The sequence below is a fragment of the Epinephelus moara genome, chromosome 16, assembly GCF_006386435.1.
Source record: "Epinephelus moara isolate mb chromosome 16, YSFRI_EMoa_1.0, whole genome shotgun sequence".
Lineage (NCBI taxonomy): Eukaryota > Metazoa > Chordata > Actinopteri > Perciformes > Serranidae > Epinephelus > Epinephelus moara.
This window is the reverse complement of record NC_065521.1, coordinates 18,375,368-18,394,195: the sequence shown is the minus strand read 5'-3', so window position 1 is coordinate 18,394,195 and position 18,828 is coordinate 18,375,368. Positions and strand designations below refer to the sequence as shown.

Here is an 18,828-nt window from a genome sequence, read left to right as displayed (position 1 = left end):
TCGGCTATTTTCAAGTCAAAAGGCTCAAGTCCAAGTGAAGTCACGAGTCACTGGTGTTAAAGCACAAGTCGAGTTGTAAGTCTTATTTGATTTTGTGAAGTCTGAAGTCATCAAATTTGTGACTCAAGTCTGACTTGAGTCCAAATCATGTGACTCAAGTTCCCACCTTTGGTTATTTTAATGTGAAGTAAACCTTACAACCAGAATTTAGCTTGAATTAGTTGCAGGTTAGGTAGTTAGTTCCCAGTGTACCAGTCCCAGTGTGCACACATCTACATCACAAAAACCAGAAAGAAAAGTGTTTGCAAACCCTCTGTTTCGTCATGCAACCCACACCCTATTGTCTTTCATCATTGCATGAGGGTTGCAAAAAAATCCCTTCAGCATACACATTTGTTTTGCTGTCTGTGCTTTGGAGATTTTAAGCTCTGTGATATAGTAGTTATTTGTTAAAGTACAGCAGTTGCAGAGTAGTTTAGCCAGGAGCAGGTGGTCTGTGGCACAGTTGAACCATGAGGTGTGTTCAGGGCTCTCTGGTAACATCACAGTCACATCACCATGATGTAATTAAATATCAATACACAAATCATCCTAATTAATCAAATTAAACTGACTACATTACTATGTTTGATATTCAAACCCTATCATAGCACCATCATTCCACATATCGGTGATGTATATGTACATTTATTCTAATGTATAGCAACGTGCCTTTCTCATACACTGTTACATTATTACCTCACATTTGGGTTAGTGTAAATCATAGCAATTTAATTCTGATAGCAACGTTAACAGTGTTATACTTATTTTGAAGTTTAGACATTGTCATATTAAAAACTGCACAGGTCTAAACTGCTCCTGTTACTTCCTTTGCCTATATGTGGCACAGTTTGGACTGAAACTGCAGGTACTACAGCTCTGCAAATGGATGGAAACATTACTCTCAAGTGTTTTAGATCTGAAGGTATAGGACCGGTGGCTTTATAAACAATGCATTACCCTCTGTGCTCCTCAGCAGCGCCTGAGAGAAGCACAGGGTCAGGCCCTTGGGGTTATTGCATTGGTAATTGGTCTTAGATTGCTGAGGACGACGATACATCAGAATCCAGTGCAGCGGACGTTTGGTGTTTACGCACACAAGATGTCATTCACAACAGTTCAGTCATTACAGACGCAAATTTACACACTCATTTCACCACAAAATATTCATTAGCTCACACTGGGATTTTCATGACACACTGAGGAATTGTGCAAATTTCTTGAAAGATATTCAAACTTTTAAACATAATCATTGTGAGGTTAAACCATGTTTTAAAAACTGTATAATAAATGTAACAAAAGCAAAGACAGATGACAAAATATATTTTATAAAAAGACTACAGCATTCAATTTGGTGGTTTTGCTTTTTACTGTTATTTCAACATTTCTTAGAAAAATACTTTTTTATACAAAAACGGTTTATTATTTGAAATACATCCATGATCTGAGGTGTACAAACACATTTAGAGACACAAGGTGTGAAACAGTGAGCAAAGTGTGAAAGAGCTGAGCAAGAGGCTGAATGTGAGGGCTGATACAGAATACAGCAGAAACAAGTGAACTTTTGGGGATGCAGCAGCCTAACAAGGAAACAGACAAAAAGAGGAAGTACAGTATTTGTGAGAATGAAGATAGAGAGCATGTGAGCAAAGAAATCATTTAACAACTTCTTAATTACTGTGATTTTCATGCTTAATCCTCAAAAAAAGAGTCACTGCTCCATATGTGCTTCTGCCTATCTGTGTCAGAACATTTACATCAACTCAAAAGTGCACAGTAGCAGAGTTTCACGGCTGTTTGTGCTCACTCCTGAAAACGTGACAACTGGGAGATACAAGGGTTTTCACTTAACAGCAACAGTACAAGTTCCTGTTTTCATTGTGTCAGGTTACATAGTGTACAGTCCAGCCAGCGACAATGGCTGTGGTCCAGTTCGTCACATGGTGGCAGGGTTGGGGAAACACGCTTGTATGGACTAAGATGAAGTGAAACAGTAGCCGGTAGTGGTGCCACTACAAGCCAGAGAAAATATAATTATTGGCCTGTATTGTTTGTAGTGTTGTTGGTACATGGACTATTGTGTTTACTTGACACACAAGCCATCAATTCAAGTTGGCAAAAGCTGTAAATGCAGTTTTGTGTGCTGAACTGAGAGGGAAATCATGCCCAGCAGGCTCAAACCAGCACTGTGCTGATTGAGTTTTGGAGCAGACCCACTGAATACTTGGAAGAGAGCTGAGTGTACCACAGCAGTGCATCGTTACACACTGGTATAATAAGGACACTCCCCTGTTTTCACATTCATGTTGAGTTGTCGCCAAGGGAACCTGATAACAATTTTCGGCACGCGTGTCAGCTTGCTGGATTTGATATTCACCACCTTGTGCATTTTTTCCCTCTGGCATGTACTGCATTTATACTGAGCTCTCATATAAAAAGCTAACATTACAGTGCATGAGCTAATGGGAGTGTGCACAGTGATGGTGGAGACAGCAGGTTTAATGCATGTATTATCACCGCTGGGAGAAACAGATCGATCTGCAGATCTGTTTACTACTAAACATTCCTCTCCTTCCTCTTCTTGACCAGACTTGCAAAAATTGATTCCAAATTTTTTTCTCCTGTGGCACACTTTATGCTGCTTTCAAGGTATGCGAACAGCTGCCAAATTATATTATTATTAATCAGGAGTCAGTCAGTCAAATTCTTTTTGAGAGCAGAGTGTAATCAATCTTACTTTAACTTAACTTGGGGGTTTTGGATCTCCTGCATCACACTTTCTCAAAAGGGAACATATGTTTCTCTTGTCCTCTCTTTTCACGTTTTGTCGTCGTCTTCTTCTTCAGTCCACTGATGCGCCCTCCATCCTCCTCTGCTTGTCTGTTCTGGGGCCAGGACATGGCCAAAGTCTCAGCTGCCGTCTTATCTGAAGAACTTTCGCCCTCAACCATCTCCTCATCTGATGAAAACCCGCCGGTCTCCTCTCCATGAGCGAGTCCATGGTTCTTCTTTCCATAACGCTGCTTAAGTCTTTCTTTGATCAGGAGCCCCTTCACCAGCAGAGTCCAGTTGGAGAGCGCTTTCTTTTCTTTTTTCTAGGAAGTGTAACAGAAGAAAAGATGATGTGTTTGGGTGCTGAACAGGTTTTAAATGACTGGTTTTACATTAACTTGACAGTGAGCTGGTTCTTAATAACTAAATGTGTCACCTTAACTGCAAATCATCACAACTGCATGCCCATAGAAAGTTATTAGCTTCTACACAGTCAGTCAGTCTTAAACACACACCTCTCTCTCCCTCTGTTTCTGGAGCTCTTGTTCTTCCACCCAGGCTGCTCTGAGAATTTCCTCATGCTCCTCACACACAATGTAACCATCAGTCCTGAAACACACACACATAAAATATTGATTTTGTCCTTGACATTTAACACATTTTCATAAAAACTACATTTATTTCATATAATTTAATGTGACAAATAAATGTATTGAATTTAGGCCTTTGTTCTCTATTAACACCCTATGAGCAGATTTCACAATGTGCAGACTATGGGCTGTTGACTGATTTCATTTTGTTACTTGACTGATCTTATTTTAAATATTCAAATCATACTTTCCAAACGTTTACAATGGTGTAATTTTACCTGAGAGAACAAAGAGAAAGAATGAAAAAGTAGAAACTTTACTGAGCATGCAACAAGAGCAAAAAAATAATGAATGTGATGGAACTGTGCAGCGATTTTTACAAGATGTGTGAATCAAAACACACTAACGACATCAACAACTTGCTCGTTGAGAACAATACAGCTTAGAAAGCAACTGATCTAAGCTAAGAATGTGAGAGTTAATTAAACACTTGACATAAACATTTTGGCAATGATCATGATTCAGGTGTTTTCTTAGGATGTTTAATATGAAATAATGTTGTAAATAATATTCTGTGTTCTTAGAAAAATACCCTACATTAGAAAGAAGCAACTGTTAAAATCACTGGCAATAAAAAAAAAAAATCAGATTCAATACAGTGCTTTTCTTGAACCCTGAGACTATGATGGGACTGAAATCACTGACATCCTCCTGTACTGATCACATCCCCCTTCTTCCTTGTGTTTTATGATGTTATATGTTATCTTACACAGCATGCGAGTATCCTCCATGGAAGTCAAACCCTGTGACCGCAGGGGCGGCGTCCAGGCTCAGCTTCCTGGCCACGCGGTTAAGGTTGGACAGCCTGAGGTGAACACAGCCCACCGGTAACATACAGGGCTTAAACAGGTAGACGTTACCATAGTCGTTTCGGGGAACCTGAAGAGAACAGGCACAATAGATTTGTAAATAACACTGCACACATTTGACTGAACATTGTCTTTAGAAATGAATGGTTGTGTATTTAATATATGTGTATATATGACAACATTTGACAACGGTTACCTTCCCATCCACAGCTATGGGCGGCTGATACTCTTCAGTCTGCCACTCTCCAAACAGAGCCAGGTCTTTCTCATCCTTCTGCTCAGATGCCATCCTCGCTTTACGGGAACGGTTTGAGAAGCCCTTCACCATCTGAGAGAGAGTGAGACAGTGACATGGTTACATACACTGCCTTATTACCTACTCAGTTCAATCATACAGCGACCAAACAAAGCAATTAGAGTCCTACCAAAGATTTAATGAGTCACCACAGACAGGTTAGTCTACCAAAAGTCAACTAAAGGCACAAAACCATGTCTCCATCAGTGTACATAAAAATGTATGTAAACAGATGATTATCTATGTTTTTTGCTTCTGCTGTTCACATTAGCATTGTGTCTGACCAGTTTGCACTGGCTGAAATATAAAAATGCAGACTCACTCATTTATGGCTCTCACTGCCAACAACCTTGTCACTACCATTATTTTATTGATCCAATGAAGACAAACTTAGATTTACCCTAACGGCATCATTGCTCCCAAAAGTATTCAACACATGTGCACGTATACAGCTCCGAGTTTGGCTGGAAATTATGTTGAAATAAATTTTCACAGTCACTGAAAAGAAAACAGTTTTGCAAAGTCGCAAATTTAACTTTGGTAATTGTGTTTAGGATGCATTTATTCATAAACAAGTCATGTATTCCAGTTTGAGATACAGAGGCAATACTACCTGTGCACTGCTATAAAGTACATCTCAGTGAAATCTGCATAAATCTGCACTAACTACTGTCTATGCTGCAGAAAAACAAGAATGCTTCCACTCAAAACTGAATAATATGCTACACAGCGAGGTAAAACTTTGCTCTTTTGAACCGTCAATGCATTTTTTGGCGACAAAACACATGGGTGACTGCATGTAATTTTCACAGTTTAACTAGACCTCATCCACTTTAATGTTAGGAGGGAATATATCGTGAAAGAATGATGGTTAACTCTGTTAAAACCGTGTGTTTAATGGTTGTTTAAACATCAGTGCAGTGTTGATTTACATTTAAATGAATAAATCGAGACCAAAGTTTCATTCTGCCCCTCATTCCTTTTTTCTCTTATTTGGTAACATCAGTCATGGATCGTGCAAACAAAGACCGCTGGACTTTTTTGCGTGAGTGGGATTAAGTTTGAGAGGAACTGAAATAACACAGAAACTGAAAGAAGGGAAGTGATGGATAGATGAGAAAATAAAGAAAAGAAACAAATATATTCACCTTATACGGCTCCTCTCCTATTCTGACAGTCCGTGCCTCTTTCAGCCAGGTGTCTCTGGAGTGCAGGGTGTGCACACAATCCCTACAGAGAAGGACAATGTAAACAAAATAAGAATAATGAGAAATTGTTTGTTTTTTAGACTAAAATTCACCTGAAGAATTTGACGTTTGATAAGCCCAATGCAGACTCAATGTTTTTTGCTTGTATTTGTAAGTAAGTATTAACAGTGCCTAACAAACAGTCAACAGCAGTCCTTATTTACTATTAGCACATCACTATTAACATGTCAACACCACAGCTTCAAGCACACGACATATTAACCAATCAAATAGCACCACCGGGTGGACACTGATGCTCACAGCCACCATTAATTCAGACATGCAGGCCATCATTAGCAGTGTCCCAACTTAGGTAATCGTCCAATGCACTGTGACCTGGACAACATCACCTGAGGATGTACAGGTGCAACAGCAACAATTAGTGTTGTTATTTACATGATATGACACATGATATAATGCTGCCATCATGCAGCATGCATTTGTCTTTGGAGAATGGGCTTTGGCTATAGCTTATGTGTTATGTCTTTTTTTTTGAGTCTGGTAAGTTAACGTTTGGGAGAGGCTACTCGTTTCATATGTAGGTTGGCAATGAGCAAGTTGCCAACGTAGCAAGTTGCTTGTTTTGTCTTTTTGGTCCTTTCTCTGTAAAGCATTGCACCTGTGAAAGTGCATATTCATTTACACATAGGCTATTAAGTCTTTAAAAGGCTGATTTTAATTTGTTCATTGAAAGAAAAAGGAATACCCCAAAAGATATACCGCAGCTGTGACACATTGCTTACTGTTGCCATGGTGGGTGTTTTTTTGGCACCTCCTGTTCAGAATACATAATGAAGGTGTGTCCTTCAGACTGAAACTGTAATTCTCCCACAATGAGAGGGTCTAACTTCACGGACACCTAAACTCAAGCTGCACTCAGGTGCTTCTTCTGGACTCCTAAAGTAAAATATTTTCAAGTTCATGACCGGGACTATGGTGTATATACTGGTTGTAAACTGGGACATAGTTTACAGTGCGATTAATGACGTTGCAGTTTAACGGCCTTTTTCTTTCCAGTTAAAGTAGTAGCTTACCCACTGACAGATGACCACGTGTGTGCAAATACCCAGCAAATAAACAGCAGTCATAAAATTTACAGACCGTACAGGACTTGCGTGAACACCCCGTTAAACAACTGATGTCTCATGAGCTCCTGGGGCCTGTAGAGTAACATCTGCTGTCCCTTAATTCAAACCAAGTAAGACTGTTTCACCACTGACCTGGAGTACACCGCCTCTCCCCTGCAGTATCCCAGTATAGTGGCTGTCTGAGGGTAGATGGCTTCATATTTAAGCAGGTGTCTCTTTAAGGCGTACAGTGGGTGGTTCTTATACTCTGTTATTGAGATCGGCAAGGGTTTGCTCAGCAGCTTCTTCTGGAGCTGGATGGCCAACACACAAAGAAGATGGGTGGTATCAATAAATATAAAAGAGTGTTAAATCAGATGTACGTGCATAGAGTAAATCACTGGATCTGTCTGGTCTGAATGTCTGTGTGTCTCTGTCTCACCTCCTTGTCCTCCCTTCTGTCCCTCTCATCCTCGGGCCCCAGTAACGGCTCAAGCGTTTCCTCCCACCAATCCTCGTCCACCCGCCTCTTCCTGGTCGATGTCAACCAGGTGGGGTCGTACTTTCTCCCCAGGTCCTTCACAAAGCTGTCACCATCCACTGACACCACGTACGTCACTGGAGCTGTTGCATTCTTGGAGCAGAGATGAGGCATCCCAACACCGTGCTCCACATCTACGCAAACCCAGGATGAAGTTTTCTCCAGATACACCTCCAACCACTCGTCCGCCCCAGGCCCCTCCTTCTTTTTCCCACCCCGCTTTGTTGTGTTACTTGTTGTTACTTCTTCCTCATCATCTTCCTCTTGCTCTTCGCCCTCCTCGTCTTTCAACTGTTTCTTCCCTCCACCGCTCCTCCTCTTCGAAGCTGCAGTGTTCTTGCTCGTCCCTTTCCCCTTCTTCCCCTTGGTGGATTTAGCCCCTCCCTCTGAATCCTCACTGTCCTCCTCGCTTGTCGCCTGAAACTCCTCATCACTAAGCCCCTCCTCCTCCTGTTCCCCTTCGCTGTTACTTTCTTCCTTGTAGCTGACTTTTGAGGCGATGCTGCGACGTTTAGAGTTCTTCGGTCTCTGTCCTCCTGATGTCAAAGCCTTTTCCTCCTCCTCATCCTCCTCCTTTATCTCTTTCTTCTTTGCTTTCTTTCCTCCTCGGTCGCCCTTTACCTTCCCCTCTCCAGCTGGTCTTTTGGTGCCAGAGGAGACCTTCGGCTTAGAGGAGGTGGTCTTTGAGGTTTCTTGGCTTGTACTGCTCTTTTTCGGGGCACCAGGAGATGTTTTAGCCCCTTTACCCTGAATAAAGGACAAATATAGTTAGATTTTGTGTATAGGAACATAAAGTATCTAAAAACTGATTACCAGGTAATTCAGTGTAATCACTCTAATGAACAGACACATGCAGAGGCAAAACTATGTTTAAAGGAATACTTTACCCACAAAATACCCATTTTTATATCAATCAGTCACGTCATTTCGACTTGAATTCATGGATAACACTTGCAAACCTCTGGTGACCAAAGAATCCAAAAATTTCAAATATTGTTGATTAATTTAAGTAAATGGGGACCGTGCGTAGTAGAGTAACACACCAGTCAGTTAATCAGGTGGTGTCACCTATGAATTTCAGCTGTTGACCACCATACTGATACCTTGAGCACAGAGGCTGAGAACAGAATTCTCTCTACATTAAAATGAAGTCACTGACTGAGAGCGGCTGCTGCAATTACGTCAGTTTCCTCTAAAGTGCTCAATAACAGATCGACGTACCTTGGCTGATGGGGGTTTGAGAGGAATCGGCTGCAAAGAAAGAACCAATCTGCAAAAGAGCATCAGAGACCTCAGGACCAACAGGAACAGCTACAGGAAACACAAAACACACAGGAACATGATTATTTATCCAGTCTGTTGTGTCTTTGTTTGTTCACTCAGAGGCTGAATTTTACTTCAATAACTAGACTAGTCTTGTGCCAAAATACCAACATGAGTCATCTCCTGGTGGTTTCTAGCCGACAGACTGGCGAGCCGTCTCTCCAGCAGAGCCCGGGGATCCGGACGCTCCTCACAGGGAAGACTGGGGTTGAGGGTGAACGTTGCTTTAAACCTGAGAAGGAAGTGAGAGGAAGAGGAGAAAATGGAAATAGAAGAGACAATGGTGATTACACAAAGGTAACAGATAAGGTGATGGTGATGACTGTGGACTCTAGCTTCAGGTACCAAAATACATTTCATATTTCACAAGCACACACCATTTGAGCAGTCCAGAGAGGTAGTTTTGGTCAATGCGTTCCTTGGCGACCATGCCGTAGTGGGAGGGCAGCAGCGAAAGAGTGATGGCCAGCAGGTCGGGTTCACTGCACAGACGGCTGCGGAACATCCCACTGGCTATCAGGCACATCAGGTGGACCTGAGAGACCAATCACAGGTTTGCAATGACCAAAATCCCACTGTGGTGGCTTCAAATCAGACATAGGATTAGCAAACAGTGATAAGAAGAATATAATGAAGAAGAGAATATGTGTATTTTCACCTTATGTGTATCTATCAGTACATCCTTCTTGTATCGGTTCATCATCCGCCTCAGATACGTCTCAAACTCTGCCTGCCTCTTTTTTCTGGCCAGTGAGAAATTATGAAAATATTATAGTAAAACAGAAACATGTTTCTCCATAGTGTACACTCACACAATTCTAAAATAATTCTGTATATACAAAGTTGCACCCTTCCGCAATTGGAAACGCATAGTGTACGACTGTAATCAGACTTGAAAATTTGCAATGGTTTTCTTAAATATTCCATGAAGATGGTGGGTCTGCAGGTTTGAAATAGACAAAATTAGGACTTAAAGGAGCAGTGTAGGACTTAGTGGCATCTAACTCAATACCACTCCCCTCCCCACTCCCTCTCTGAGTGTGTAGAAGAGCCTACAGTGGACGTCAGGTGCATTCACACAACCAAATTCAAGCTGCCACTTCATCATAAAAATGTGACAGGCCCTCTCTAGAGCCGGTGTTTGGTTTGTCCGTTCTGGGCTACTGTAGAAACACTGCAGTGCAACATGGCGGACTTTGTGTAAGAAGCTCTGCTCCCAGTGTACAGGGTTCCCACATGTTTTCATGGACAACATTTTTTAACTTTACCATGATTTTTCTTGTCCTGTGTGCTCAGAGTTTTACCAAAGTTAGCTGGAAAACATAGAGGGAGAGACGGGACATGGGGAGAAAAATGAAGAAACGCACGTGATGGTAAACAAAATGTCACACATCGACGCATATTAGAGCTACATAATGTCAACAGCTTCAGAAAATAAAATTCAATTCAATTCAATTCAATTAAATTTTATTCATAAATCCCAATATCACAAATCACAATTTGCCTCAGAGGGCTTTACAACATACAACATCCCTCTGTCCTTGGACCCTCACAGTGGATAAGGAAAAACTTTTTTGGATAAGGAAGCTTTTCCAGGCCTAGCAACTGTAATTGTGAAATTCCTCCACCTTTCCAGGTTTTCCATGACCATGGGAACCCTGAATGTACATATAAAGGGCTCACTCTAAGCCAATAAATACAGGAATCTTAGTTTCAGTTGAATCAACACTGATGAAAAAGTAACTAAGAATATTTTTCTGCCAACAGAGCCCTTTAAATTCTACAAATTGGAACTTTAGCGAAGTACGAAAAGAATCAGTTTCACGTGGAGTAAGCCCACAAGCAGCACTCTCAAGAATGCAAAAACCAGTCACAGAAAAGAAAACATTCTTCAGGCACTCTAAGGCAGAACTCGAAGAAAAGGAATCTTAGGAGCCCTTAGGAGACTGAATAAAGGCTTAAAAATACTCATTCTACCTGAAGAATGTTTCCTTTGCAAGACTCAAGATGTTTTCTAATGTATTTAAAATGAGGTGGATTTTACTGAACCTAAAACAGATCACAGCTCAATAACGACACTGTATCTAACCTTTTAATACATGACGACACAAATGTCCACGTACCTTTTCCTGACCTCTGGAGTCTCGATCTCGATCTCAACTGGCTGAGAGGGCAGGACGGGTTCTGGTGGTTCAACTGGACCCAGCGGCTCAGAAAGCTCTGATCGACACAACACACTCAAATCATTTTGTCACTTCCGTCTCCCACTTTGATCCCAACATGCTGTAACACTTGTGACAAAATATTTTCCAACTTGCTCACATTTGCTCACACACAAGCCAACACTGTTTTCTGCTAATCCCTCACTCACCTTCCACTTCCTCCCAGTCATCCTCGTCGTCCTCACTGTCCTCCTCCTCCTCCCCTTCTTCCTTCTTTGTTTGCTTGGCTTTCACCATAACCACACGTGCTGGTGATGTCACCATATCAAAGTCATCTTCACTGCCCTCCTCCTCCTCTACTTCCTTCTCTGTTTTCTTGGCGTTCAACATAACCACGCGTGCTGGTGATGTCACCATGTCAAAGTCATCTTCACTGTCCTCCTCCGTCACTGGCGACTGGAAGTACTTACTGGTTTTGACAGCGGTGGTAGGTGTGGATGGGGTGGAAGAGACGTTCCCTGCTGCTCGTTTCGTGGAGGAACGTGGTTTGGGTTTGACCTTCCTCTTGACGTTCTCCTCTTCCTCCATGATGCCATTACCTGGAAGGACAGACAGACAGAAATATGTTTCAAGCTAAGTGGGTTGAGTGATGATGAACACTGAGGAGGTCTTCTTCTTCTCACTCTTTGTAATGCCTAACAGAAGTACGATCACTCTAAATAAACAAGATCACCATCAGAGACTATCACGCCTCTGTCAGCCTCCACACTGCTTTATATATATTGCGAGCCACAGGATATTATTTCAAAGGAAATTTGTTAAACAAAAAGTGAAGTGGTGCTGTGTTTATCTCATTGGAGCCACAGGAAAAGATTGTTTTCTGCAAGATTAAACGCTAAATATGTGTAAACAGCACAGTGGTGGTGGTGGAGGATGTGGTCCTCCTCACAGCAGGAAGCAGAGAGGCTTCTGGGAATTATAGTCGCAGTCGATAAATCACAATTTGTCATAAAACATGAAAGACATAGAAAGGCATCAAACACACACTTCCAATCATCTCAAACAGTCTCATTTGTTTATGATAAATAAGGCTTGACATCAATAATAACTAACCACAAAGAAACATTCAAGATAACAAAATTATGTGTATGCATGCAGAAGGTATGCATATACTGTATATGGTGCATGCTTTACACGTACACACACACACACACACATTGAGGAAAGAAATGGTCGCCTGGTTCCACACTTACAAAAACATGTTGCATGTTTTGATGAAGTGGAGCACAGATGTGTATCTGGGCCAGCAGATCCACTCGAGTAACCATCCATGTCACCCGTGCATGCACCTGCACTCTGGGTGCTCATTAAGTGTCTTTTTTTTTTTTTTTTTTTTTTTTTTGGGTGGCGTCAATAATAAAACAACCATGTGTGTGAACACAAATCAAATAATATTCAAAATGTATGTATTTTTAACCACTGAAGACCCTGTCATTATGAGAGCACTTACAAGGACAGACACAACATATTGAGGCCTAAATAGGATGAATTCCCTCCAAATAAACTGAACCGCCCTCAAAGGCTGGGCAGTAATTCAGTATCGGCTGTCAACTTTCAGTGAAATCATACTGCGATGAAATATGTGTTATGTATGTTGTCATTTCACAAAATGTTCTTGTCCCAAATCCCACTGAATAACTGTTTCCAAAAAAATGTAATTAAAGGGGAACTACTCCCATTTTTTTTTTTATTCATAGATGTTTTTCCTACGATCTATGACAGTTTAAAAAAAATAGGTAGGAATGGTGGAAGATATTTTAGATGACACTGAGAGCACCCAGTTGAACGTTCTGAATATATGGGTACATTTCCTGTTTGAGAACTAAGAACACTACAATAGAATAAAGCTCATTTAAAAACAAGCATTCTATTGGTCCACGAAATCAGGCTCCCACTCATCGTCTATGGAGAAGCTCCAGACTTTATACCCTATGACATCACAGGTTTGAGACTTCTCTGGTTTCTGGCTTTGAGAGAGAGTAGCTCATGTCCACAAATATTGACTGAACTTTCCTAGGCCACCAAAATAATATATTGGAATTTTTTATCTAAGTGGTGTTCTCCTTTAAAACCAACAAAATTAGATACTAGAGGGGTTTTTCCACATGCATGAAGGGTTCTGTCCGATGTATGATTTTGTTTATTGTGCAATCATGTTTTCATCATCTTCATTTTAACTTTTAAAGACACAGAGACAATGTTACACGCCTTCATCTCTTCACGCTTGGATCACTGCAGCAGAGTCTTTTCTTGCCTGAATCAAAAATCTATTGATCGACTCCAGACTGAACAGAATGCCGCTGCCAGGCTTTTAACCAAAACCAAGATACGTGATCATATCACTCCAGTTTTAGACTCTCTACACTGGCTCCCAGTATGTTTTAGAATAGATTTTAAGACTTTATTTTTAAGGATCTTTATGGTCTCTCTCCCAGCTATCTCCGACCTCTTAGTGCCGTGCATGCAAAGGCGTGCTTTATGGTCCCAGGGCAGAGGTCTTTTGTCTGTTCCTGAGGCCTGGCTGAAAACTAAACGGGACAGAGGAGTGTTTGCTGTCAGGGCCTCGAGGCTCTGGAACAATCTGCCCGAGGAAATCAGGTCGATGGAGTCAATGATCTGTTTTAAGTCCCTTCTTAAAACTTTTTTTTAGAGAGCCTTTCCTGATTTTACTTGAGGTTTAAGCTCATTTAAACTGTCCTTTACTTCCTCAGTTTTTATATTCCAACGTGTTTATCAGTTCCTTTAAAAGTTGTTATTTTCATGTCTTGTCTTGTGATTGTTGACAAGTTAAGCATTTCATAACTCTGTTTAAAGATTATTATTATCACAAACTGTTTTATGTTTTTCTCACATTTTACTGCATGTATTTCTCACGCCATTCTATATATTAGAAAAGTATCTAAGTTTAGTACTGCTGTCACTCATTGATCTGTATCACTGAACTTACATCATTAACAATAATTTCATGTATGCATTTTAATTCTAGTATGCAATAACAATCAGATATAATTCATAACCTTATAACCATATAAAACAGGATGCTATCAGCAGGATACATGAGTATACACCTCAAATATGAACTTTATTTGTTGTTACAGATGTTGTTAGACTGTTAGAATGAGCAAATCACACTAGATAAACACTGGTCAGCAACCTAGATGTGGTTTTCCCATTCATTTCTGGATGCAAACGTCACACATCCTAGCAGCAAACAGGCAGGATGTAAATATATCTGTATACATCAGATGGTAGTTATGCATCAGTCCTAACTTTTCATACCTGCATCTTTCTTCTTCGCTCTCGCTTTTGCTCCGTTGCTCTTTGCCTTCAGCACCTGCTTCAGTTTCTTTGTATCGGCCTCTGTCTCTGCACTCTCTCTCCGCTTTGCCATCCTCTCTTTCTGTCTTTTCTCACACTTTTCTGAGTAAAAATCACTCTCTCCTTAAATTTTAGATGTTTTCGGGAAAAACTAGACGGGCGGAAGTCCCTCAGTTCTCCACATGGTGTTGGTTCAGGGCAGGGAAACAGTAGTTATCCAACATTTCACTCTGCAGCTTTCATAACACAAGAAGCTGAACTCCGGTTGCATTTGGAGGCAGGACGCTGACGTCACGTCCGCTTCTTCTTCTTCGCCGCTAATTTTGTACCTGAAACCAAGCGGCCCAACTCACCTTCTTCTCGTTAGTTTTCCTTACATTTTCAGGCTGAAACCAACATTTATTCACACCTCTGCTGCTATGTTAACTGAAGGGCAGCTTTATATATAAATTGTGTATTCTTTAAGCGATGTAATACCACATTATGGACACTGAGGGGCGATGTTGTGCTGCAGGCTATAAGAGGTTTAACTACAACAAGTCACAGGTGAGATGTTCATGAGAGGCCATTGTCATTGTTCCAGCTCCTCATTCTCCTGATAATTAAGTGTCATCTTGAGCTCTGACAGTTTTTTTGCAGTGACATATTAATAACTACATTCATGGGGTTTCATAAAAGAGACACTCATCGTGCCAGGTGGCAACAATAGGGTCTGTTTATTTTTAGATTTGAGGCACTTAGCCAGAGGCAAACATAATGAGTTCATGTAGAATAAATCCAGCCTGTAGAGCCACAATATTAGAGACAGCTGGCCCGAGAGAGACAAACCAGACTTTCAAAAGATGTGTTATGTACGATGTAATATAAACTTTGCATAAAACAATGCAAAACTACCAGTAAAGTTATGTACCAAGCTCGAGGTCAGAGTCACAGCACCATGACGGGTTTATTCTAACTAAGGTGTCAGAATATAATCTATGAGGACTTCAGTACCAATGGTGGACTGTAACTATGTACATTTACTAGTATTGTATAATTTTGAGGTACTTGTGAGCAAACTGCTTGAGTATTTCCATTTTATGCTACTTTATACTCTTATTCCTCTAATTTTCAGAGGCACATATTATATATTTACTCCACTACATTTATTTTAAAGCTTTAGTATTAAAGGAAAATATAAATCAACTAATAAATTATGATATACTATTAGAGTTTAAACTACCCACAAGTATTTAAAATAGCTCCACATTTGCTACAACAGTAAAGTGATGAACACATAAATATATCAATAACTATAATTCAATAATATATACATTATTCTGAAATGAGCCATTCTGTATAATGAGTACTTTTACTTTTTGTTGGCCTACTTTAACTTCATTTTAATGCAAATATTTTGTACTTCACATAAGAGAAATTCTGAATGTAGGTCTTTTACTTGTAACACAGTATTTTTTCTGGGTAGTGTTGCTACTTAGGATCTTAGCACTTCTTCTTCTACCACTTTTCAGCACTGACATGATCTTCTAATTTCTAAATCTTTGATTTGTGTCATTTTCCCTTGTAATATGAATGCTGACTTTGTTTGTTTGTTGTCAGTGTTCTGAGAAGATTGTGCTGAAATAAAGCAATTCACAGACGACTGACAAAAGAAGATTCCCTGTGGATTCTTGTGCACATTATTTAGTATGTTGGTGAATGGCTTCTGCATTGTACACAGACACACGACACCATGACCCACTCTAGATAACTATTAAGCAAAATCACCAGGCTTAGTAGCCACTTCTAAAAATAAGTAGCCACAGGCAGAGGAGTCACATTAAGTTTACACCTGTACAATGTCAGGTCATTTGAAGCAGAAGCAGATGTGACGGGTTTATCTTTCTATCTATTTCTGTCCTATTTTAATTATACATAAATGTGTGGTATAAGTGCAATGTTTCACATATGGGTAAACAACATCCTGTTTTGTTTTCATGTTTTCCTGAAAAATGTCTCCTCTGACACTGTGACAAGCATATAAATACATTTTATTGCTATGGCGACAAGCCTGTTCACTGATGTGATTCTGCTCTGTTATGTCGGTATTATATTGTATTATCATATTGTTTTATTTTTGTATGGAACCAGAGCATCACAATGTGTCAGGCTCACCTTAATAACAAAAAGAGTCACATCTCATTTGCGTTTGTTTCCTCACAACTGTCAGGACGACCCCTGACTCACTCATTCACTGGCTCCAGACAGGAGAATGTGGCTACAGTCGTCTCTGTGTGCCAGCCATATCCTGAGAGTTTCACTGCCTTCCACCCAGTGCATGCTGGGATACTCTCCTGATCCCACTGGGACCATGAATAAGAATTAAGTGGCTAAAAGTCCATGACTGAATGAATTCTTTATCTTGTTATTCTGCGATGAGTCTGCTACGAGTTCTGCCTCTTCATTCGGAATCAGTTCGGTTCATTTCAGTTCAATTTAATTTTCATTCTGCTCTGTTGTGATCCGTATCGATCGTGTTGGGACTCTGCAGCAGATGTGTGTGTTTCACTTCAGAGAGCCGTCTGTCAGCTGATACAGTCAGACAGCTTCAGACTGACTCGCTGCAGTAGAGGGCCCTATGGGATCATTTCTGTCCTGAGTGTTTGTAAAGCATGCAACATACATATGCATACCTACTGCATGCATACGCATAAATGAATGCATGTTTATGTGTGCTGTGCATGCGCCTCCATATTTCCGTGTGACAGGCTTTCACTTCACGGTCTCCTGGATGTGTGCATGCATTTATTGCCTTCTGTGAGCATGTAGGCTCTTGAGAGTGTGCTTATGTACGTGTGTGTGTGTGTGTGTGTGTGTGTGTGTGTGTGTGTGTGTGTGGTAACAGGGCTTGAGTCCATTGTGCTGTACTCCCAGCGCGGTGCATGGCTTCCATCCCTATATGAACCATCAGTACAGTCAGATAGGAATAAAAAGCCATACAGCGCACTGGGCATTTGGAAGACTGGATTTTGAGAGCAAGGACACACACACACACACACACACACACAAACACACATGCACGCACGCACAGAGTCAGATGATAGATGGAAAACATTCAAATAAAACCCCTGCAAACCTGGATAACAGCAGGCAAAGGACACTGACACAGAGAGAAAGGACAGAGAGCTGAAAGAAGACGACACTGGTTCCTGTATACTGGGTATACTGGGAACACCGTATCATACTGGACCACAGAGTGATCAAAAGACTGATCATGAGACAGACTGTGTGTGAGTCAGCGGGAGAACGTGTGAAGCCTCATCAAGGTTACCACCCAGTGTTGAGGTGTGGCAACAGGTGTGACATCCATTTTTTATCCCCTCAGCGTTGTCTCCAAGGCAGCTGGAGTGTGCAGCTCTTGGCTCGTGAGTATCAGACAGGACTACCCTGGTATTTGATGTACAAGAATTTGTCCTAAGAACTTGAAGACTCGTGATTTGTTAACCTTCACACACACACATGTTTTTGATGATGTAGCCACAGACAATACCTTTTAGGATAGCACAGATGTGTCCTTTTTGATTCCTATATATGCAGTCATTATATTCATTATACTCTATCTTATTGTCCCAAACACAGGTACATCACTTCCCCATCCTTCAGCTTTCCCAAGGGCACAAATAACACACTTTGTTAGCGCAGTAGAACACGTGTTGCAATCTCTAATCCACATACCTGTTCCCCTCATGGATGTTAAACCTTGAAAAGAATGCAAGAAACAGAAACACCAATCCAGGTACCTACACACTAACAGGGGAAAACAGCCATATTCAAACATTTTTACAAAGAGTGTCCAAAAATCCATTCATATATGTTCATCTGAAATACATTTTGAGACACAGTTTCCTCCTTGGCACCATATATCCGTAAGTATTAGAAATACAGTAAAAATCTACAAATTGATTTTGTTCATTTTGAAATATGATGCACTCGGCACATACTCTAAACTTTATGTCATGTTTTGTTAATAAAATTGATTCAAATATGATTTTCTTCTTGTGAATTAGAATCAAAGTCTTTTAATGTCTTGACACAGCCGTGACTTTTCTTTTCCTGCGAAAAGATCACATCTGCGCCACAAAGATTTAAAATCAAATAAGGCATTTGTATCAGTGTAGATCCAACTATTCAAATCATCCACTCTGTAGGAGGAGGGGTCAACTCTTCCACCAATGAGCTCTGTGGCACCTGTTGTCCTCTTGGATAGGAACCACATGCTGTTAACTCAACCAGATTAACTCTTTTCTTTGTTAAATCAAACTAATTACAAAACCAATTTTAATTAAGAAAAACCCTTGTGAGATAAAGCGATGATTTCTCATATTTCACAGAATAACCAACTTGTTTTCCTTTAATCAAGAGTCACATGTTTGCAGTGGACAACCTCCTCATTCTGCTTCCTGAAATAATCTTGAAATCATGAAACATAAGTAGATTTTAAGACTGATTAGAAACTCAGTAAGAGGGACAGCAGTTTAGGTTATGTTTTGTGCTACATATTTGTGA

The 18,828-nt window shown here is 40.6% G+C and overlaps 1 protein-coding gene across 1 annotated transcript; it reads right to left on the bottom strand.

Moving 5' to 3' along the window:
* Positions 1-1,355: 1,355 nt before the first annotated feature.
* On the bottom strand, positions 1,356-14,544 carry xpc (xeroderma pigmentosum, complementation group C). Its single transcript, XM_050065659.1, has 14 exons — positions 14,245-14,544; positions 11,115-11,504; positions 10,867-10,963; positions 9,402-9,486; positions 9,121-9,278; positions 8,855-8,975; positions 8,642-8,731; positions 7,322-8,167; positions 7,033-7,193; positions 5,714-5,795; positions 4,467-4,598; positions 4,171-4,340; positions 3,327-3,420; positions 1,356-3,134 (listed from the first exon to the last, which is right to left on the bottom strand). Exons 1-14 carry the CDS (start codon positions 14,354-14,356, stop codon positions 2,811-2,813), a joined length of 2,862 nt encoding a protein of 953 aa, XP_049921616.1. The 5' UTR covers positions 14,357-14,544; the 3' UTR covers positions 1,356-2,810.
* Between the last annotated feature and the right edge of the window lie 4,284 nt (positions 14,545-18,828).

Bases quoted from the DNA above. Each gene is read 5' to 3' on its own strand.
- xpc (XM_050065659.1), bottom strand. From the start codon at position 14,356: ATGGCAAAGCGGAGAGAGAGTGCAGAGACAGAGGCCGATACAAAGAAA. The intron at 9,279-9,401 runs GTGAAAATACAC...TTGGTCTCTCAG, and splicing joins TACTGATAGATACACATAAG to GTCCACCTGATGTGCCTGAT. The intron at 3,135-3,326 runs GTGTGTGTTTAA...TACACTTCCTAG, and splicing joins AGAAACAGAGGGAGAGAGAG to AAAAAAGAAAAGAAAGCGCT.